The sequence below is a fragment of the Girardinichthys multiradiatus genome, chromosome 7 (genome assembly GCF_021462225.1).
Source record: "Girardinichthys multiradiatus isolate DD_20200921_A chromosome 7, DD_fGirMul_XY1, whole genome shotgun sequence".
Taxonomy (NCBI): Eukaryota; Metazoa; Chordata; class Actinopteri; order Cyprinodontiformes; family Goodeidae; genus Girardinichthys; species Girardinichthys multiradiatus.
In genome coordinates, this window is record NC_061800.1 from 21,411,022 (window position 1) to 21,435,014 (window position 23,993).

Here is a 23,993-nt window from a genome sequence, read left to right on the forward strand (position 1 = left end):
CAGTTGGTAGCACTGTTGCCTTGCAGCAAGAAGGTCCTCAGTTTGACTCCCAGCCGGAGGTCTTACTGCATGGAGTTGGCACGCTTTCCCCATGCATGTGTGGGTTCTCTCCAGCCAGACTGCTGGAGATAGAAACCAGCTCCTCCGCAACCCAGTAGGGAAGACGTGACTATAAAAATTGGGTAGATGGATGGATGTATTGATATCTAGCAAATTGAAATGCTCCAAAAATGGCTCAACAGCATGTAAAAATGTATAAATATGCTCTGTTTCATGCGTAAATATGTTAAGACTCTGAAATACTTTGTTTTAAATGGCATTCAAAGGATTAAAGGGGGGAATTGTGTTTGTGATAAAGAGATAAATAGGCAAATTAAAACATGTTTCCTCTGGCTAAGGCTGTCGTCAGTGCAGAGGCAAGAAAAACCAGGTATGCTTGACATGCACAGAGACATTCACTTTGGTACCAACAACAGAAGAGAAAGGATGATGCCAAAGCCTTTGGCACTCCTGGAATAACATACTGTAAGTACAGCTAGGAACACAATAGAAAAGCATCCACTAAAATTTGGTGAATCTCTTAGTAAGGAAGGTTTGGAGCTTTAGGAAGCAGAACAGAAGAAGAGCTGTTCAGATCTGGACAGTTGAAAAGATGAGTTCCTGTTTCCTTTGACAACAGAACCTTTCACCAGATGCCCCAGCTTTTATTTCTAGCTTCTCTTCTTCTCTGGACAGACGTAAGATAGAAGCATGTCTATCATGTTCTCCACAATGGCCCGAGGAGGATGGAGGGCGTGAGGGAGGTGGTGAGCCGAACTCATTTCCCAAGCATCCACCATCAGAACATCCAGGCCCCTGAACATGGCCTTAAGCACAGTGTCCAGTTGCAGGGAGTACCAGTCGCTGTTGTACAGGCTCACCTCCTGATCCAGCGCTTGGAGGTTGGCTGATCGGATCACCACCAGCGTCCCCGGCGCTCGGTCCAGCAATCTCAACAGCGCTCGGCGAATGTGCCGGAGCCGCCTGATGTACACCTCCACGGGGAAGGTGCTGAAGTGGGCCCAGATGCTGAGGACCACCACGGTGTGGGGGCCCCCGGAGAGGCCGTCCAGTTCATTGGAAATGTAACGCAACTCGCTGGCGATGACAGTGGAGAAGCGGATGGGTGGGCCATGGCAGCGGTACTTTAACAGAATATTATGGGTTGTATCCACCGCCATAAACGGACCCACGTTTTTAGGACTGTGTAGGTTTATCTCCTTGATTTCTGGGAACAAATGAAAGCAACAAGTGATGTGTGAAAGTAAAAAAACAACTGAGATGGAAATAACCAGCTGCTCACCTGGGACAGAAGTAATAAGGTACTCGAACCACTGTCGAATGGTCGAGTCTCCATACATGTTGATCACCTTGTTCCTCAAACACTGAGTGATTGCAGCCGACTCATTGAAGTGACGCATCACAGTCCCCCCTAACGGCTGCCATGAGTCTTTAAAATAATATCCAGAGGGTGTCAGCTGAATGGACTCTGTTTTTACAGAGCTGCCTTCCTTCTCAGCATTATCTGTTACAAAAGGAGGTAAGAATTATTTCAGAAAATATACAAATGCTGAAAAGCTACACAAAGAAGGGCAAACTTTACCTTCAGGCGGCAGAACGTTGATTCTGTCTTTTCCCAACGCATGTATTTGAACCTTGATATTTACGCCACTGAGAAAATGACAGAGAAATATGATTTAATACAGATTACAGGGTTGTTTGTAGAAAACAAACCTGAAGCTAGTCATTTATGTGTTTGCTGTTTACAGATGCAGATTATTGCGTACATAATGAGTTTAGAGTCATATAAATTTTCAGGTTGAGAGAATGATTTATAGATCTTGTTGGCTCCAATCACTAGGAAAAAAAAAACGTCCCTTAAACTGAAAGCAGCGCCCAACAAGTTTCATTACGTGCATAAAAGCTAGAGATGCACCAACTAACTTCTATAGTAGCCACAATTTTACTTTCTATTTATGATCAAATAGTTGTATTAAAAAACAAGGCCACCAGATTGCAGAGAATGTTTTACTGTACCTCAGGAAAGTAATATCTTAAGGGTTTTTTGAACAGTGAAGATACAGGATTCTTCTTCAGGGGTTCCAACACATTTTGCATGTCCTTTTCTGCTCATTTTTAAGGTATAAATATTAAAGTTCACTATGAATTTACTGCAGATATTGCTACAACGGTCAGCCGGTAAACTGGTGGATGGATGGACTGACAGAAAGATGGCTGGTTGGTTAAATGGATGCATGGATGGGTTGATGCACAGTTGGAAATTTCCCGTCCTCCATACATACTTTCCAGACATGAAAAACACTTGATTTCCAAACTTATCCAGACTAGGAACCCTGTAAAACTTGTTTACGTATAAAACACAACAAACCTCTGGAAGAGCAGAGCCTGATTGTTGGTGAGGAGGTGTTTTAAATATCCCCCTTTGGCGTGGTTAATTCTGGTGTCGCAGCTCAGCATCTTGGGCTTGTAGCAGTACCAGGGCTCGCCGGTGGACAGGTCCGTGTAGTTGCACAGAAGATGCTGGTCGGAAGGTAAGCACATGTTGCACACTGTCGTTTCTGACAAGAAGCCCAAGCGAAACAGGCTCTTGAAGAAAACCCGATCGGGTCGATGCTCCCTCAAATGTTTCAGCACAGCAACCGCCTCGCTGGAATGCACAAGTGTTATCTCAACCTGCGCGGGTCCCACCCAGAGCAGTGGGAACAGGGCAGAATAAATTCCATTCCTGTGGTCTACTACTGTCCCAGCTACAGCCGCTCCGAGCTCTGGGGAATGCAGTCTGGCTAATAGGAAGTCCCCACCATATCGCTTTGGTCGACCCTGAAAGTCGCGGATTTGGACCACAGCCTCCAGCTGGTCCCCGATGTGCCACTCTCGTCTTTCCTTATTGGGAAGGATGGTGAAGACGCTGTGAACAGGGTCGCTTGACTGGCGCAGGCTGGGTGTAGCAAAGCGAGGCGGAGGGCCGGGCCACTGGATTGAGTCCAACAGGTAGCGCTCTTCAAGTTCATCCTCAGGGGAGGGCTTCTGGCCCAGATGGGCACAGAAGGTGAGGTTGTGGTTGTATTTAGGGATGTTTGTGGTGATGAGCGACGAGTGGATCCTGGTCTGCAGCTGGTAAAGGGCTGAAATTGTGTGGCAGTTCCAACTCTGAAAAAGAAAAAGATAATTGAATATTATAAACAGTCTTATACCCTGTAGACTTGTAGTGTTTGCTGATACTGACTTTGGCCGATTACAGTTTCTCTGTAGACATTCTAATATTGTAAGATATAAGACCAGCTTTCCTGCCACAAGCAGTCATTGGCCTCTTTCAGATCTATTATTAGGTCCTTGATCTAAACAGGTTTAATCCACCTTGAGAGATAGTTATAAACCCATAACCACTATGACTAGCCTAATTGTTAGGGGTAACACAGGGTTGCAGAACACGTTTGATGTAATATGAAGCAAAGACAGCAGCTGTTCTGTCTGCAGTGCACACAGTAAAGAGACTATGTTGTATCTCCAAGTGTCCTTCTGATGTGAGAAATATTATGAATAGCAGAATATGATGAAGATGACATTCTGAGTAATGCACAAAAACCTTACTTGTATTTAAAGCACTCAGAGGATTTGGAAAACCTCATGAGGATGGACCTGGACCTCAGACCTGAGGAAACTCTCTAGGAAAAAACCCCTGCTGGTGAAGGTCGTGAGTTGTGAACCACGCACTTTTAATTCTGCTATATCAGCTACATGGTCTGAAAGCTCACACAGCCTGTGATCTTAGCAGATCACCTTGCATGATGGACACCACGCTGCATGTGTGGAAGAGCAGTTGGGATAAGACAGTGTCAAAATAAGGTGAGATCTTTTCATGTAATCAGTGCAACATTTATTAAATGCTCAAAGTTAAATCAATAAAAAGTAAAATCAGTATATAATCACATTCTGGGACTAAAAGACTGGAGAGCCCTGTATGGAGACATATAGTAACTGTCTTATCTTTTGCAGAAGTATAAACTACAAGTGTAACTAAAGAAATTAAGTATGATGATTGTTGGATGGGTGCGAGGACTTGTTATCACTCATGTAAAAACTTTGTGTTGTAAGGCACCTGCACTACGCTTTGTTTTCTGCTCTGGTATGCCTTCCTCCCTATGTGTGCGAGATCGTTATCTCCGTGTACAATGATGACATAAACAGGGCAGATTTTTTAATTCTTTTATTTTTATGTTTTCAAGTATTATTCTTTTATTTTTATGATTTCAAGTATTATTCTTTTATTTTTATGTTTTCAAATATACTCAACATTTAACTTTTAATGGTCGCCGAGGGCGGCGGGGCCGTATGAGTATTTCCCACAAAATATAATCTGTTTACCCTCCGTGGGTTTTTGCTCATACAGAGTATTTTTCTTATTCGTTTTTATATTAAATGTTTTTACTTGTGATAAAAGGAGGGACTGTTGGATGGGTGCGAGGACTTGTTATCACTCATGTAAAAACTTTGTGTTGCAAGGCACCTGCACTCCGCTTTGTTTTCTGCTCTGGTATGCCTTCCTCCCTGTGTGTGTGAGATCATCGTTATCTCCATGAGAACCAGCCTCCTTTCAGTCTCACACACACACACACACACACACACATATACACCCTGTCTGAACTGTCTGTTGAACTGTGTATATAAATAAAGAAATAGGGTGTCAAAACTTTGTAGTTGCACTGCAAAGTGGGCTACCCTTGTCACAAGTAAAACTGACTCTGTATTGTTCTTACCTCTGAGTTGACTGAATAATACCTAACATTATTTGGTCCTTCGTAGCTGGATTAATTCAATAACCTTATTTCTCTTTGCTTTAACAGTGACTCTGGGATCCGTGGGGGAAGCCTGACGTCGAGCGAAGCACCGCTGCACAGCCTCCACTAGCCGGAGTGGCTGAAAGTCCCGGTGTGTGTGAATTCACACCTGGCCAGTGGGTTATCGCCTTCCTCGGCGCGGGGTGACTCTCACAGGGTCCAGAGAGTCACCAAGAAGTCAACTCCGAGGTGAGACAGTTTTAAAATACAGTTCATAAGAAAAGTACTTAAAAGTCGTTGGTAGTGCGTCGCCGGTAAGGACGCTGCATTGGGATGGTTTTATTCCACCGTGAAAGGAATAGTGACAAATTAAGGTAGGGCCCCGCCAAGAAGGGGGCCAAAAAAAACGACTAAGGGTTATTCCCCTGCGAGGGAATAGAATAAGCGCTATAAAAGTAAAAAGAACAGAGTAAATTGAGCTCATAAAATAACACCAAGTTAACTTAGAAAAATTACAAGGTACCTGAAACTAACTGTGTGACTGTGTTGTGTGTGTTTGGAGGACTAAGCATTTTAATAGAATCAGCAGGATTCTGCTAGTCCTGTGTTTTCTTTTGCCCAGATTAAAACTACATACTGGTGACTTTGGAGATTAAGGTCGGATGTCATTCCAGAAAATGAACACCGCTGCGAATTAGTCACAGTAGAAGGGCGTGTTAATGTCCTCTCCTTAAAGTCTCATGCCAGTGACCTTTTATCTGGGACATTTATACTACAATTAAACTAACATAAAACATAATGGGGAAGAAACAAAGTAAACTAATCGACTTAGAAGGGGATGTAAAGTTTATGGAGAACTATGTAAAAGGAGCAGATATGATCTGTCATAGATGGAAAAAAAAACATGGTTTCTTGGGTAAACTAAATATCACTGAAATCCTAAAACTACACGGGGATCTTAAACTGGAGATTATGCATTCAAAAGATTCAAGAGACAATAAAAAACCTTGCCAGATTATAATTTCAAAGGGGACCTCTCAGTCCCTGAGTGCACACAGTTGATAAACAGATTAAAACAAAAAGATGAATTAAAAAAAAAAACAGCAAGAGCAGCCTTTAACTGACATAGCCATAATACTGAGGCCGTAAGAAAAGCAGAGGAAAAAAAACAACAAAAACTTTCAGCTTAACTGAAAACAAATAAGGGGGGGCGGACCGCCACCCATCCCAGGTTAGAATACCAAGGTAGCCCCAAATTATAAAGACTAAGAGGTGGTTTTAGAGGACATGGTAAAGGAAGTTAAAAGAGGAGGTGACAATGTGGACAACATGGAAACTGTCCAACTGGACAACCCAGTGAACAATGACTAGAGTTGTTAAAGAAGTAATCTGAGAGTAAAAGATTTTGTAGGCAAGCATTAGTGAGAAACAGGTGCTTTAAAAATCATTCTATGGTGTTATACTACCAACAATATCATGATAAAATGCAAAAGATTCATTTTACAGGGAAATATTTCCATATTTGGCTCAGATTGTTTGCATTCTTGATTTTTCCTCTTTGAGAGAAGTTAAATTTCAGCTCTGTGAAACAACCTTGACAAAGAGATGCAGCTGCCTGAAAACAAAGATAAAACTTCTGCAAACAGCAGAAGCCTGTCTCTGCTGAAAGGTCTGAAAAACAAATTGTAACTCTACCCTGCATGTGTCAAACTCAAGGTCCGCGGGCCAAAATCGGACCCCAGAAGTTTAGTGATTCTCTAGAAGTAGAGCCTTTTAATATGGTGATTGTGTGCTTGAATGTTATTTTGTCAATCAATAAGCAGTTTTGTTTACATTCTGCCACAATCTGCCTTTTGAAAATGTTTTGGATCTTGCTCTTTATGTATAAAAAAAAAAAAAAAGAAAAGTAAAATTGGCTAAAGTCTGCAGACACAAAATTAACCTGGATTGAAGCTCTAACTATGTTTATTTAATCTGAGATCCTCTCCAAATGCAACAGTATATGTCAGTCTACATGAGATACTAACAACTTCACCTACTGGTATAATATAAAGATCTGAGTGAATATGTGAAACAAACAATGATGAAAGTTTTTCAACAGGTGATGCTCATCCAGGAGGAAGACAGTGTTCCTAGGAAATGCAGCTCATTCATTAACAATCAATTTTTCTCCTATAGGTGGAAGTTTTGCTGACTAATCATAGGCTGGATCTATGAAACATTATGAGCACAGAACAAATGACCAAGGTTCTGACTGACTTATGAACCTCACTGACCTGACAATGATAACATGACACCCAACAGACAACACCTTTAAGGTGGATCCCACTAAGACCACCTTATTGATTCTTGGTGAATAAAAAAGAATTGAAGCGTTCAAAACAGACCTTGTGGAAACAAAAGGGTTGATGAGGAAACGATGTGCATTTTAAGTATAATAGAAGTCAAATTATGTTCAAATTTTTGCAAATAAAATGACTCTGACAGAGAAATAAGTAAGTAGTGTGTGAATGTGTGTGAATGGGAATGACTGATTTCATTGTAATGCATCTTTGAGGGACCTTAAAAGCGCCAATAAAGGTCTGATGTTCTGATGATCTTTGCCAAACTTATATCTTCATAAGGTTTCCAGAATCTTTTCCGAAAAATCATATAACGATGGCAAAGGTTCTACCTGTATTAAAAATACTGATAACCATAAGAAAGTTCATAGATCCGCCTTCAATTTTTCATAATTCTTTTACAAACAGGTTATTTAAACTTTCATGTGGCCAAATGTCTGTGTTTGACTTTCTGTTTTTGTGAAATAAATGTCTGTTTCATGTTATGTAAAAATAAGAGTCCTCAACATTACCATAATAATATTAGGTCAGTTCTCTATGGTAAAACAAAAAGATTTTAACAGACGTTTAGACGTTTTCCAGTCAGGTTCAAAATGATCGAATTAGACTCAAACTTAACATAAGATGAAATGAACCTTAACAGAATTACTGGACTGGACTGAAATAGATAAAACTTGAGCTAATTGAAACAAACTTTAGTTACTTGAACTAAATACAAAGCTGACTGAAACTGTATTTTGTATCTATAAAACTGGGTAAGATAAACTAAGATTATAAGATATAATATGCCCTTCATTTTTTGTGTTCATCAGTGAGTGAGTTTTTATTTTTTATTTTTAATAAGAACTAAACCAAGCACTATTTAAAATAATAGCAACTACCAAAAATATTGATCTCATTTTTAAATGTAATAAGGACACATAAAATATGATAAAAAAGAATAATAAGAATTTGGAAAAACAGAGGCTTTAAACCTCTGCAGGAACAGCACTGACACTGTCAAAAGTAGATCCTAATACAGGAATCTGGAAGCTCATTCTGGCGTGGACAGTCAAAGTCCATCCAAGGACACATTTAGATGAGGCAGAGGGACAAATACAGGGCTTAGCTGAGAGCAAAGAGAGCAACATGCATCCTGCCCTAGCTGCTGTCCTACCTGAACTGTGGTCCCAATCATCAACTGATGTAGGACTTATAAAGGGGTTCCCACCATACAAGGTTAAAACTAATATCTGAAAAAAGGCCATTAGTCCGTCAATACCCCTTAAAGCCAGAAGCTGAAGAAGATACTAAGCCAATAATACAAGATATGTTGAAGTCAGGAATATTAAGAGAAGCACCTGATGCTACATGCAAGGCATATCGCACTGACATCACTATTATTATCACAGCCAAACATAACTCTAAAAAGATGTGCCCTTTAAATCCAAGTACTCTAATACCTACTGCAGAAGATGGAAAACCACATTCTTATAAAGCAAAAGTTGAAGAAGACACAAAACCCAGACAAGACATTTCTCAAACCCTTATACCAGATTCATGTGTTGTGTTTGTAGATGGCTCAGCATCTAAAGATGAATATGGAAAGAATAGAGTTGGTTATGCAATAACAACCATCGATAGGATAATAGAAGCTAAATCTCTACCCAATACATGCTCAGCCCAAACAGCAGAATTATATGCTGTAGTAAGAGCATGTGAACTACATGAGGGACAAATACTTACTCTATACACAGACAGCCAATACGTTTTCGGATCAGTACATCACCATGCTAAGTTTGGCAAAATAGACGTTTTAAAACATCATCAGGAACAGAATTAACACATTTTAATCTTTTGAAAAGATTATTATCGTCAATACAGCTACCTGGTAAAATAGCACTCTGTAAATGTAAGGCTCACCAAACAGATTCTAGCACGGAAACAAAGGGGAAAACCTTTGCAGACATAACTGCAAAGAAAGCTGCAACAGAACCCCTAAACACTAAAAATGTCAGATCTGCTATTTATAGACACAGAAAGACGCCCAACAGTCAGCACCCAAGACAGAAATAAAGGCCTGGCTAAAGAGAGGAGCACAGAAAAAAGATGACATCTATCAGATAGAAGATAAACCAATCCTCCCAAAAAATGTATACAACACAGCGGCTACAGTAACACATTGGGAAGACCCACGTGTCAAGGGGGGAATATGTCACATCTGGTAAAGCATCAATTTAATTTTTGCAGATCATGCATAATTTGTTGCAAACACGGGGGAAGAAATATTGCCTAGTTGCAATAGATGAACCTAGTGACACATTTCTTCCCCACATATGGTATCCCACAGATTATAAGGTCAGATAATGGAACTCATTTTGTAAATAAATTAGGCATTAGGCATTAAGCATTAGGGTTTCAGTTAAAGATTAAGGAAAACAATGGAAGAAACAGGGAGGCCATGGCCCAAATGCCTATCCCTGGTTAAATTATGGATGAGAATAACTCCAAATCAAACAGGTCTTACTCCATTTGCCACCTACTGTACATCATTGTATAACTCCACCCACTATATTCTGAGCCTGAGATCACGTGACACCAAGTCGCTGATGTAAATTTGTATTCTCAAAGAAATAGTACATGGCAGACCGTTTTCTCTGCCCTCTGACATGAATGAAATAGAGAAAGCACAACAGGAAACTTCATTAGCTGAGTGGATGAATAAAATGTTGCAGACAAAAGAAAAACAAATGTCCAGTGGTCTGCCGATAATCTCTGCTCCTATCCCACAGAACGACCTGAGTCCTGGAGACCTGGTCCTGATTAAGACACTCCACAGGAAAGATTGGAGCACTCCTCGGTGGAAAGGGCCGTTTCAAATACTCCTGACAACGCCCACAGCTCTGAAAATAGCAGAGGCCTTCCTGGATCCATAAAAGCCACTGTAAGATCAACCGACGGGGTAGCAGAAGGAAGTCCGGGTTCAAAGGAGTTGGAGGACCCATATGGCCCAGCGTCTCAAACCGGTGAAGAAAACAGCTGATCTGCGCCCAACTTATAAAATGGCTCTCTGTAACATGTGGACAGGACTGATAAGCCTGAGCTTAATTCTGGTAGCAGGACTCTTTCTCTGTCTAAAGCAGGATCCACAGGAGGTGATACCGAACCAGAAGAGATGGACATCAGACGGGACCCATCTCAGAACACTGACGGAAGAACATGACGCACATCCATTCCTACAGAATTTCTGGTATTGTTCATGGTGGCATATGCAACACTGAACCAGGTAGAAATGCACAAAAATGAAGGGGACGATTATGATGACATGTTGTAAATAAATCACATCAAAAGCCTGAGTGTACTCATACATTGTATTTCATAAAATGACCTTACAGCAGAAAATCGAAAGAAGTTGTTGCTTAAGTGAAATGAGAAAAAGTACAATGATGACATAAACAGGGCAGATTTTTTAATTCTTTTATTTTTATGTTTTCAAGTATTATTCTTTTATTTTTATGTTTTCAAGTATTATTCTTTTATTTTTATGTTTTCAAATATACTCAACATTTAACTTTTAATGGTCGCCGAGGGCGGCGGGGCCGTATGAGTATTTCCCACAAAATATAATCTGTTTACCCTCCGTGGGTTTTTGCTCATACAGAGTATTTTTCTTATTCGTTTTTATATTAAATGTTTTTACTTGTGATAAAAGGAGGGACTGTTGGATGGGTGCGAGGACTTGTTATCACTCATGTAAAAACTTTGTGTTGCAAGGCACCTGCACTCCGCTTTGTTTTCTGCTCTGGTATGCCTTCCTCCCTGTGTGTGTGAGATCATCGTTATCTCCATGAGAACCAGCCTCCTTTCAGTCTCACACACACACACACACATATACACCCTGTCTGAACTGTCTGTTGAACTGTGTATATAAATAAAGAGATAGGGTGTCAAAACTTTGTAGTTGCACTGCAAAGTGGGCTACCCTTGTCACAAGTAAAACTGACTCTGTATCGTTCTTACCTCTGAGTTGACTGAATAATACCTAACAATGATTTTCTATTTTCTACAAGTATTAAATGAAATGAGTGATCTTTGTTTATCAAGTTAAAACACATATGATTGAAATATGACTGATACCTCTGGTGTTGTAATTGTGGCTCAAAGCCCTTGATAATTACAATTATTAAATTCTCAGTAATAGTTGGTAACTATTATTAGATGTCACTGTTTAATCAACCGTTTCTGCCGAAACGTGGGGAACTTTAACCTTATTTTGACTGACAAATCACTCTTGCTCAAAATAAAAACAAACGCTTTCTCTTTATGAACGTGAATATTTATTAAATCAACATCCCTGATACAACTCGCTCTTCTGATTCAATAATCTTCACCTAATCAAACATGCAAAGTTCTACACAAAAGGGTAAAATATCTAACTAAACAAAATAAAACAGCATTGAGTGTGTATGAAGTCAAACTAGCAGTTATGGCAAAATACAAAAGGACTATGGTTGAACGAAGCTCGGGGAGGCCAGTACCCAAACTGTAGCTCAGCGGGACACAGGCAGTCATAAATTTCCTCCAAGCAAAGTTGTAAACCCAGAGGACAAAGAATAATACAACTTTTGGCGGCAAGCTAGTAAAGCACGAAGTTGAAGACAAAGAAAATGGTTGATTTTCACCATAAGGTTATTATAGCAGTCCAGTTCCACAGCGCACCTGAGCTTGCTCTCAGGCATTAAAACAACACAGCAAAACACACACAGCTGGGAAGCACAGCAACTTTCAGATATCCAACAGCAGTAAAAGATTCAATAAACAACGGCATGCACATACAATTGAGAACACATTAGACTATAAGTAGCGACTCTAAATCGCACTAAAATCCTACTCTATCCTGCCCACGCTATTTCTAATAAAGAAATAAAAATAAAAGGATGGATTTTACTTGATGTTGTCTCCTCTGAGCAGAGGGAGAGAGAGAAAGCGGTTGAAGAGTTTCACACGCATCCGTGGATAACTCAGAGAAGCGGTCCGTTTTCGTCCATTGTGACCTCCTTGGCAGAAAGGTGAAAAATATGACGGACCGTCACTTAGTCGACTGGAACAAAAAAAAAAAACAAGGAGGAAAAATTGCATCTCCTTGAAACCTCCGTGGTTTTTTTTGGTTACGTGTTAAACCCATGACTTCGATCTGTAAAGTTGAAAACTTACAAGCCTTCTTATTCCTGTAAGCTTAATTCGCTTAGTTTTCTCGTTGGCCAACGGGGAGAATGAATGAAAATCCACGTGGGATTTTCTTCTCCAGAATGACGCTCCAGTTGCGAGGTAACCGTGTCTCGGTTCCAAGCTGAAAAGCAATGGCGGGCCATCTCATCCTCTGTTATATAGTTGACTGTGGCATCAGAGCTGCGAGGCCCCCATCATATCAGCTGCGGTGGCCGCTGGGATTTGTAGTAGCGGACTGTCCTGGGATACAAAATGGCCGATGATGCTAGAAGGCCTGGTGGCGTCCAGTAACATGCAAATGGTCCAACATTCAGCAAAACATGGTCCAACACCACTTAGAGGAGGAAAACTGAAGATTAAGTCGTCTTTCCTTCAAGAAATCGCTCGTTGTTTCCCGAAGAAACATCCCCATCGGGTGTATGGATGAACCTCCGTCTTCAAAGCCTCTCCAAACTCTTTAGTACTCTTTTTTATTGGTCAGTAAAATTAACCTAACCCATATACCAAGAGCCAATTGTAATATTAGGGAATGAGCAGCTGTTAACAGAAGTGACTGTTGAGGAGTGGATGACTGCTGTGGGCTACTCGGTCGTCCTGACCTCCAGTTGAAGAACGGCGAGACTTCTGGATGCAGGCTGTCAGAGGTTAGGCGTGTCATTTCCTGACACCAACTTAAACAGATCTTTCAGTTAACCAGCTTAGTTAGACCTTTCAGGTTTAGGGAAGTCCGGATCCGTTGGATGGAGAGCTGGATTGAGCAATCCCCTTAGAAATAGGGAAGTAGGAGGGAGGGTTTAGCTCATCGGACAATGAAAACAGTGTTTTACAAATATTTGTATTTAGAGGAGGAAGCTCTTGATTTACCGGTGGATCTACGTTCCTACCGTCATCTAAGGTCATGAGCTTTGGGTCATGACCGAAAGAACGAGATCACGGATACAAGCGTCCGAAATGAGTTTCCTCCGCAGGGTGTTTGGGTTCTCCCTTAGAGATAGGGTGAAGAGCTCGGCCATCCGGGAGGGACTCAGAGTAGAGCTGCTGCTTCTCCACGTCGAGAGAAGCCAGTTGAGGTGGCTCTGCCATCTGGTTAGGATGCCTCCTGGGCGCCTCCCTGGGGAGGTGTTCCAGGCACGTCCCACCAGGAGGAGGCCCATAGGATGGCCCAGGACACACTGGAGGGACTATGTTTCTCGGCTGGCCTGGGACCTCCTTGGGATTCCCTTGGACGACCTGGCCAAAATGGCTGGGGAGGGGGAAGTCTGGGTCTCTCTGCTTAGGCTGCTGCCCCTGCAACCCGACCCCGGATAAGCGGAAGACAATGGATGCATGGATGGATGGATTTAGAGGTTGCTTTCATGAGAAACGTCACACTTTCACACTCAAAATTCCAACATCTAGTGACTTTTCTGTGTTTTTAAAACTTCAAAATAAAACAAATTAGGCTCTTTACTGTGTGCAATTTGCAACACTTAAATACACATAATCTTTCAACTAATATACAGGTCCTTCTCAAAATATTAGCATATTGTGATAAAGTTCATTATTTTCCATAATGTCATGATGAAAATTTAACATTCATATATTTTAGATTTATTGCACACTAACTGAAATATTTCAGGTCTTTTATTGTCTTAATACGGATGATTTTGGCATACAGCTCATGAAAACCCAAAATTCCTATCTCACAAAATTAGCATATTTCATCCGACCAATAAAAGAAAAGTGTTTTTAATACAAAAAGCGTCAACCTTCAAATAATCATGTACAGTTATGCACTCAATACTTGGTCGGGAATCCTTTTGCAGAAATGACTGCTTCAATGCGGCGTGGCATGGAGGCAATCAGCCTGTGGCACTGCTGAGGTCTTATGGAGGCCCAGGATGCTTCGATAGCGGCCTTTAGCTCATCCAGAGTGTTGGGTCTTGAGTCTCTCAACGTTCTCTTCACAATATCCCACAGATTCTCTATGGGGTTCAGGTCAGGAGAGTTGGCAGGCCAATTGAGCACAGTAATACCATGGTCAGTAAAACCATTTACCAGTGGTTTTGGTACTGTGAGCAGGTGCCAGGTCGTGCTGAAAAATAAAATCTTCATCTCCATAAAGCTTTTCAGCAGATGGAAGCATGAAGTGCTCCAAAATCTCCTGATAGCTAGCTGCATTGACCCTGCCCTTGATAAAACACAGTGGACCAACACCAACAGCTGACACGGCACCCCAGACCATCACTGACTGTGGGTACTTGACACTGGACTTCTGGCATTTTGGCATTTCCTTCTCCCCAGTCTTCCTCCAGACTCTGGCACCTTGATTTCCGAATGACATGCAGAATTTGCTTTCATCCGAAAAAAGTACTTTGGACCACTGAGCAACAGTCCAGTGCTGCTTCTCTGTAGCCCAGGTCAGGCGCTTCTGCCGCTGTTTCTGGTTCAAAAGTGGCTTGACCTGGGGAATGCGGCACCTGTAGCCCATTTCCTGCACACGCCTGTGCACGGTGGCTCTGGATGTTTCTACTCCAGACTCAGTCCAATGCTTCCGCAGGTCCCCCAAGGTCTGGAATCGGCCCTTCTCCACAATCTTCCTCAGGGTCCGGTCACCTCTTCTCGTTGTGCAGCGTTTTCTGCCACACTTTTTCCTTCCCACAGACTTCCCACTGAGGTGCCTTGATACAGCACTCTGGGAACAGCCTATTTGTTCAGAAATGTCTTTCTGTGTCTTACCCTCTTGCTTGAGGGTGTCAATAGTGGCCTTCTGGACAGCAGTCAGGTCGGCAGTCTTACCCATGATTGGGGTTTTGAGTGATGAACCAGGCTGGGAGTTTTAAAGGCCTCAGGAATCTTTTGCATTTGTTTAGAGTTAACTTGTTGATTCAGATGATTAGGTTCATAGCTCGTTTAGAGACCCTTTTAATGATATGCTAATTTTGTGAGATAGGAATTTTGGGTTTTCATGAGCTGTATGCCAAAATCATCCGTATTAAGACAATAAAAGACCTGAAATATTTCAGTTAGTGTGCAATGAATCTAAAATATATGAATGTTAAATTTTCATCATGACATTATGGAAAATAATGAACTTTATCACAATATGCTAATATTTTGAGAAGGACCTGTAGGTGTACTATTGGATCAGACTTGTTTCCTTTTTTCCAAGTCTTGTTTACAACTGTTGTAAAAATATCTATCAGTATGGTGACATTTATAAGCAAGAGAAGGATAGAGAAATGTGCTGCATGGCATTTTACACAACAAATCGTATAAAAACGATCAGCAATGGGTGTTATGGAGCGGTGAACAGTCAAACGGTGTCACAGTCTACTAGCCCTGCAAAATCATCAGAAAAGCATCAAACTGTTTCCTTCTAACCACCTTGACTCTGAGATTTGAAAACAGCTGCCAACATTTCCAAAGCATATTCCAGCTTGTTTCGTGAAAGAGAGGCGCTAAAAGCTGAAACGATTAAAACAGAGTAACTTTGTAATAACCAATTCAGCCTTCGTGTTATCTGCTAAACATACGCTCTGGCTTGCAGCCTGACCTGCAGACAAGTCTTTACATGACTTAGAAAATTGAGATTCATTGTTTCATTGTTCTCCCCCTTTGAAACACATACACAGATGGCAACAAGGAAGGAAACAAACATCAGTTGTTAATATCATCCGAGTTTTACTTGCTGGACCCAAACTGATATGTTAAAAAATGACTAACAACAGCCGATACCGATGTTGATGCCGTTCTATGATGCATCCCTAAAATTTATATTTTCTGCAGTCTCCAGTATTAGTGTTGCGTAGTGCTGGTGAATTTATTTTAGGACTGCCTCTTCATGACTCTTTTACAGAGAGAGCCAAATGTATTTCAGGTTTTGCATATCGGTGTGTGAACAGTAATGAGGAAACTGTTAGACATTATGAACAATGAATGTTTTTATAAAATAGTGCATATTTTTTTACAAAAGTGCTTCCTTTAGCAAAAGGATCTGGGGGTGTTTTGTGTCTTGGCTTTGTGGTTGTGCTAAGGCTCTCTTTTCTAAATTGTTCCTCAACAATCCTAAAAAACTGTAAACAGATTTAATTTGTGCATGTTCTTTCTGTAACTATTTGTTTAACAATTCTCTGTCAATTATTGCTGGAATTTGATTAACTCAACTGCTTCCTTTTTCTGCTACTTTTACCAGCGTTTACAGCTGATCTTGTGTAACGTGCGAATCTGCGCCGCTGTTTCGCTGAGTGTGAGGTTTCACAAAGTGTGGCAGACATTTAATTGTTGTATGAAATTAAACCTAAACTAAAACCATAAAGAGGATAAATCCCACTCCAGATATGGTAATAAGTTTCACTTTCCCAGAAAAGCTTATTATCAGTTATGTCTTAATAGATTACAGGACTGCAAAGATGAAAATAAATGTCCCTTTCCTTGAATTAAACCCACATGTGGCCCACTTCCCACCTCCATTGTGGGGATGATGCGCAGCAGGAAGATCGATCCCGACAGTGACAGGAAGAGGAAAAGCAGGGCATATTTGGAGAGGTTTCTGCACATGTTGTCTCCCTTTTATCTCTCAGGATCAGGCCCTGTTCTTCTCCCGCACGTCACCACAGCAATGATGGCGTGATTTTATCCTTGACTTCTGTAAACGGCAGGGACAAACAGAACAGAGGCATGACTTGTCTAGTTTATGGAAACACATTTTTGAGATTATTCTTCCTGGGCTGGACACACTTTACATTAAGTACTTATAATCTCACGACAATTTAAAAATATCCAACCTTTAAATTGAGCTGTCAGGATAAGCTCACATCAAAAAGAAAATGTTTGAATACATAATCTAGTACCACACCTGTCTACACCCCTAAAGAAATACTTTAAAATAAATGGAACTGAAGCATTTTTTTATTTACAGTTACGTTTTTCTTTAATTGGTCAGATTGGCTATGATTTTTCTAATGCATAATCCATGTCTTTCTGGTGTTCCTGATGCAGACAACATGACAAAGAAAAACATTTGTCTTGGAAACTTTTCAAAATGGGAGGTATAAGACAACTTGTCATTTTAATAAATTAGATTGCTGTTAATATTTGTAAGTCTGGAAATGGCTGCAAGAAAAAAGAGACACATCAAAACATGCCATTTAAAGCAATAATTATCATCTGGAAAACAACTGGAACGATGAGAGACAAGGCTATGAAGTTGATACTGCCACCACTAACAGCAGATAAGAGAGGAGCATGGTAAGAGATGTAAGAAAAACGCGTTTTAACCAGAAATGCATCAGAGACACGCGTCTGTGTGTGGCGAGACTTCTGGTTTGTAAACAAGCTGCATTGTTCCTATCTGCTGAGCCTGCTGTGCCATTTGGAGAACAAGTGAAAACACAGTAAACAGTGGCCATTGTCACTGGAGGAACTTTGCACTGTTCTAAACTGTATACATTAGCTACTGCAAGGATTGGTTTCAAAGGTCTATGTTGGAGAAAACCGAGATTTGGAAATGTGTTTCTTCTGCCTAGATTCGTTATTTTGTAATGATGTGATTTATTTTTATTCTTTTCTTTATTTTATTGATAAAAGTAACCAGAACCTGCACATTATTTTGTTTGTATGATCATTTTCACTAATTAAATTAACATTACAAATCAGCACTTAAGCAGTCCGTTTACAGGATACGTTTTAAAATTTTACTTGAGTCATTTAATGAATTACTATTTGTTTGAAACAATGTATATAAGTTATCATTGTTTAGTTTAAACTAGGTTTATGTTTTAAGTTCTACTCTAGTTAAGATGATTCCTGTGATTGTTTTTTTAGTGTAAAAGGGAGTGGAGAGTTAAGGAATGCGGTCTGGAGTGGATCACTCTCTGGACATGACAAGCTGATACCATATATGGGAATGACTACTTTTTATGTTGAAATCTCTGTAAGAATTGGCTGAACCAATTCCTGCTTTTTACTTGTAAGAATGTGAGTTGTAAATAAAAGGCTGATGCAAGGACTTCTCCCTTTTTGAGAAGGAAGTTGCTGTTTTGGCAGAGGACTGTCTCACCCTTGCAAGTCAAACTTACTTGGTTCATCTTGTGTCTTATTCATACACTTGTCTGTAATTATCAGCTTTTTAACTCTAACACTACTTTTTACTTGTACTTGAGTAAAAATATATGGAAGTAGTGCTACTCTTACTGAAGTAAAATGCTTGGCTCCTCTCCGCACCTCTGTTGATTTGTAAACGTTGGCAGTATAAGGAAAAATTGAGCTGGGAAAGGGGGGGGATTATATCGGCCAAATACCCATGTAAGGGTTATGATTATTATTTATCAAAAATTATAATTAAAAATAATTTATGAAAACAATTTCTTAACCAAAATCATTACTTACGAATAAAAATCAGAGATGTGGTCTGGTGTTGTGATTATGGGCTCAAAGCTGTCATAATGTGGTTTTGGATCGGACCAAAGTGCAGACAAGAACTCGGCAGGATCATCTTTGTAATTCAAAAATGTATTTTACCAGGTCAAAAACGTAGCAAAATCACTGCAGGTTTCCCAAGGCAAGACGTGGCAAATAAACAAAGCATAATCATGGACGAGAACGAGGTATGATGAACACAAGGAACCAGCACTGAACAAAGACACAAAACCAACTTATATACTGTGAGATAACAAAGGCAGATAATCAAAGGAACAGGAAACAGGTGTGACAAGGAGGCAGGGAAGCAGAAGGAACAGGTGAAACAAATACAAAGGATGAGGATGGGCAAAGTAACTAATAAACAATAAACAGAAACACAGACCAAGCAAACCTATAGACAAAGATAAATAATCAAATGGGGAATAAGAAAACTAGAATAATCATGACTAAAGTAAACAGAGAAACTAGAGGGAACATAGGAACAACAATAACAACTTGAGAACAAACAAAGAACCCATAAAGAAAACCTGAATACAAAAGTAAACAAACCTAGGAACAGAAAATAAACTAGTAAACAAGAGTGCAAAGGAACAAATAAAACACAATTAAACACAAAGATACTAAAGAGAAATAAAACTAGAGAATCCAGGGAAGTCCAAGAACTATAATAATTACAATAATAATAATAATAATAAACAATACCAAGTAATAAGAAAACAACCATAAAATAACTTAATGAGGGAGGAGAACAACAAAACACCAGGAAGCAGTAGAGGGAGCAAAACAAACTAATAAACTTAATAGAAGCAACTAGACAAAATAAACCATCACAAGAAACCATAAAACACAGTCCAAAATGTCACCCCATGACAAAAGCTTTTAATAATTAAAATTAGTTATGTCACTTCGACCTTGTTTTGACAGATAAATCACTCTTGCACGGAATAAACACGAACCCTTCTCTTAATTATATATGTGAAGATTTATTGAAGCCATATAATTCTGATATACCATTATTCTGGTCCAAAAACCTTCACCTAACTAACAAGCACCATTCTACACAAAGGGGATAAAAATGACTACCTAACAATAATAATAAAATAAAAATATATGCGCATTTAGTGTCTATGAAGATCAAACCAGCAGTTTTATGGAAAGAAATCCTCCTGTCGTGTTGATGTGTCAATTGCAGCAATCAGCTGATAAAACAGTGAGGCCACGCCCCTTTAGCCACTATCAGCTGATTGCCCCAAATCTTGAACAAAGAGTCATAAACCTCTGAGGCAGGAACTCAGTGGAAAATCTCCAGTAATAAAACTGGGACAAAGGAGTGGTCAGGCGAGGCCCAGTTGCTTTGAATGAAAAACTTTTAAAAGTCGCAGCCGAGTGTGAAGCGGCTGGGATGAGGATCAGCTCCTCCAAGTCCGAGGCCATGGTACTCGACCGGAAAAGGGTGGCTTGTCCTCTTCAGGTTGGAGGGGAGTTCCTGCCTCAAGTGGAGGAGTTTAAGTATCTCGGGGTCTTGTTCACGAGTGAGGGAAGAATGGAGCGGGAGATCGACAGACGGATCGGTGCGGCTGCCACAGTAATGGGGGCGCTGTGCTGGTCCATTGTGGTGAAGAGAGAGCTGAGCCAAAAAGCAAAGCTCTCAATTTACTGGTCGGTCTACGTTCCTACCCTCACCTATGGCCATGAACTTTGGGTCATGACCGAAAGAACGAGATCACGGATACAAGCGGCTGAAATGAGCTTCCTCCGTAGGGTGGCCGGGCACTCCCTTAGAGATAGGGTGAGGAGCTCGGCCATCCGGGAGGCGCTCCTCCACATCGAGAGGAGCCAGTTGAGGTGGCTCGGGCATCTATACCGGATGCCTCCTGGACGCCTTCCTCGGGAGGTGTTCCAGGCACGTCCCACCGGGAGGAGGCCCGGGGGACGGCCCAGTACACGCTGGAGGGACTATGTCTCTCGGCTGGCCTGGGAACGCCTTGGGCTCCCCCTGGAGGAGCTGGAGGAGGTGTCTGGAGAGAGGGACGTCTGGGCGTCTCTGCTGAGTCTGCTGCCCCCGCGACCCGGTCCTGGATAAGCAGAAGACGACGAACGAACGAACGAACTTTTAAAAGTCCAACTTTTAACTCCTGGCTGATTTGGGATCAGCCGGACAAAAACATGAACGTACACCTTGCACAGCAAATCAAACACTCAGCATAAAACACTTCAATCGGTACTGCATGCAACAATTTGATACCTTAGATTAATTACTGGTGATCCTACATCACCTTAACTGCCTCATCTGGCCCAGACCTCTAAATGCACCTATCCGGTTTAATATAAAAAAAAACAAAATTACTTTGAAGTTGATTTCTTCTCTCCACCGGTTGACGATGGATCAGGTCTGAAGGGAATCACGGGGAGGAATCATGCGTCCGTGATCAACTCAGAAGAAAAACGGTAAACTTCTCATCCGTCCAGAAGGGAAAAAATATGAAGAACCGTTTAGTCGACTAAATCAACAAGGAGGAAACTCACCTCCTTGGAAATAAAACCTCTGTGGTTTTTCACCTGCGCCGGGTGTCGGCGTGGTCTTAAATCGGTATATAAATCTTCTGACCTTCTTGTATCAGACAGATTTCCAGCTGTCAAACTCTTCTGGGAGTGACCGGGTGGAGAAAAAGTTCGCCTGCGAGCTTTTATCTCTCTAGATATGCGCCTCCATAAACAAGCTGTATCAAGATACAGCCACATAAAGAATAAAGCTAAACTCTTGTCTCTGCAGCAGAGTCAGGAGGTTCTGGTTACTGGCAGGGTGCAGTGTTGCCAGATTGGGATTTTCTGCCCAGTTTGGCTTTTTTTTAACACACTGGGCTGTAAAAAAAAAAAATAGCTTTGACCAAGTTGCTGAAATTTGGGCTGCTTTTCACAACATTTGACAGGTGTGTAGACAGTGTTGTGGAAATATAAATGCCTCATTATTACTACCTAAGACTAAGATATATTTGGGATTTTCCTGCTTATAGATTGATTTTTATTAGGAGTTTTAGTTATGCTTTTGATTGTTAGAGAAAACCTTAACAGTAGCCTCTAGTATTTAACACAATGAGTGTTTATTATTCCAGGTTAAAGCTTGCAGGTGTTTTCTGTCTGTGTATTGGGGAGGCATGGTACTCCTCTCCCTGAAGCTTCCTGAAGACGTGTGGGAAACAATTCTTTAATTAAATGATGAAATGTATCTCTGTTTCTTTAATACTGTTGCTGTGGAGACATCCACAGACAGAATGATTGTGTATGTGTACTGCATAGCAGCGTGGGGTATAAAATGTAATGTAACGCAGCCCCCAGTGAGACAACACACAGACGTTTCCGGGTAGCAGTGTAAGTGTGTGTCTCCCTCTCTGAATTCAGATTGGTTTTAATAAACTTGTGGAAACGTACAACTGATCTCTGACTGAGGATTGTCCTTTGGGATGCCAAATAAAAAGAGTCGATGAGAGGTGAGGAGTAATGTCAGAGTTAACGGCAGTGTTTAGAAGAAAATCCTGTCAAAATAATTGCCAGTGTGGGGCAGAAAACTTAAAAACTCAAATAGTTAATTGATTTTTAAATCTTGAGAATCTATCGAGCTTGACATAATCAGTCAGTGATGGTCATTGGTCCATGAAGTGTCACTGTAAAACCTTTACTGTTGAGCTTTGACTAGACGTTGAGAGACAGCATCATGCTGAATGAGGAAAATACAAAACATATCCAGAAAGGATTGGGAGGCTGATCCGGGGCTAAAAACGCGGCCTGAAAGTGTTGTAATGCAGAAATCCGAGCGCAGCTTCATGATTTAGAAGAACAGGGCGCCTCGTTGTTTATTATACGTGCAAGAGTTTTTGTTTTTAACATTAGGTTCAAGAGAGGTTCAGATCTGTGGTGGGTGGGTTTTACGTTTGGTTCGGACTGGAAATCTGCATCAGATCTGGCAGCCGTGGCCAGGGTGACGTGATTTGGGTCCAGTTCTTGAAAAGGAAGCATTAAGGTTTTTTTCGACAAGGATCTCTACAAACATCAGCAAAGCGATAAAAAAAAAAATGACAGCAGCTGTTCTCCAGAGGAAATATTAGATACACGTATCGCAGACGCAGGTGTAGGTTTTAGATCAACAAACAGCTTAATGATGCAAACTGTTCCACGGTTTGGTTTTGACAAGATAAGTGTGTGATGTCACCTTCACATCTGTAACGCTGGATATTAAACCCTAGCGTTGAGCTGCTCCTGTCACATAAACGGCTGTCAAAAGCCCGAGAAAAACCAACAAAATAAGCCCCTGAAAAACAATATTTAATTCAAATAAAGATTCGTATTTAGACAGGCTCAGAAACGTTATTTAATTCGGATGGGATTCAGCCGTTTAATATTAGCTTACTTACATGTTAGCATGATCTCGAACCGTTGGAGGAGACAAATGAAGCCAGGAAACAAGAAGGATCCATTATACAGAACCCCCAGACAATGAAGCCAGGAAACAAGAAGGATCCATTACACAGAACCCCCAGACAGGGCCAGTGATGTCAGGATCAACCGCCCTGAAGATGGCTGCTGAGGGGAGTTTAACTGCGCCCCCTAGGGGTCAGAGTTTCACGTACATCACTGCTTCTTTGGTTTTTCTAAAACCTGCGCGCTTGACCCGCTGAAAGGGTCATCAGCAGTGAACCCTGTAGCTTATGGAGAGGAATGAAGCGCAAAACAAGCAGAGTTTTCAAAAACATCAGAATCAGATGATCCAGATAATGACTGTTTTTATGTAGCTTCCTAGCCTGGGTCAGTGGTGCAACACCTGTTCAAGACGGTTTTTGTGTCATGTTTTTTTTTTTTTCTGACTTACTCACTGGGTTGGGCAGCTGTGTCTGAAGTACTCCACAGACTCATTTAAATTGGTCTTGCTTACAAACACGTGGAAAACGGTCATTTACTGAATAATCTGCACTTTAACACTGCATAAAAAGTGGCTCTGGGACCAATCTGCTGGTGAAACTAGGGAATTGTTTTGAAGCCCAGTCAAACTGTGACTGTAGCAGGGCAAAGCCACTGGTTGGTGGTGCATGTGGTACGAACTAATTGGTTTCCAAGCAAAGGTGCAGAGTGTTTGTCTCCAAAATGAGAAAGACAGGAGAGCGCGTCATTCAAGTGGGACCGATGTGTGTCGATCTTCTGCATCACCTTC

At 41.0% G+C, this 23,993-nt stretch overlaps 1 protein-coding gene across 2 annotated transcripts; it reads right to left on the minus strand.

Moving 5' to 3' along the window:
- Nucleotides 1-663: 663 nt before the first annotated feature.
- On the minus strand, nt 664-23,493 carry nxpe3 (neurexophilin and PC-esterase domain family, member 3). 2 transcript variants are annotated; one of them, XM_047370550.1, is made up of 6 exons: nt 23,200-23,493; nt 16,817-17,015; nt 2,429-3,210; nt 1,643-1,710; nt 1,343-1,564; nt 664-1,267 (listed from the first exon to the last, which is right to left on the minus strand). In XM_047370550.1, exons 2-6 carry the CDS (start codon nt 16,925-16,927, stop codon nt 711-713), a joined length of 1,740 nt encoding a protein of 579 aa, XP_047226506.1. In that variant the 5' UTR covers nt 16,928-17,015; nt 23,200-23,493; the 3' UTR covers nt 664-710. The 2 variants fall into 2 exon arrangements, with proteins under 2 accessions (XP_047226506.1, XP_047226507.1); XM_047370551.1 differs by having other exon boundaries at nt 16,835-17,015; nt 23,200-23,489.
- Nucleotides 23,494-23,993: the final 500 nt, after the last annotated feature.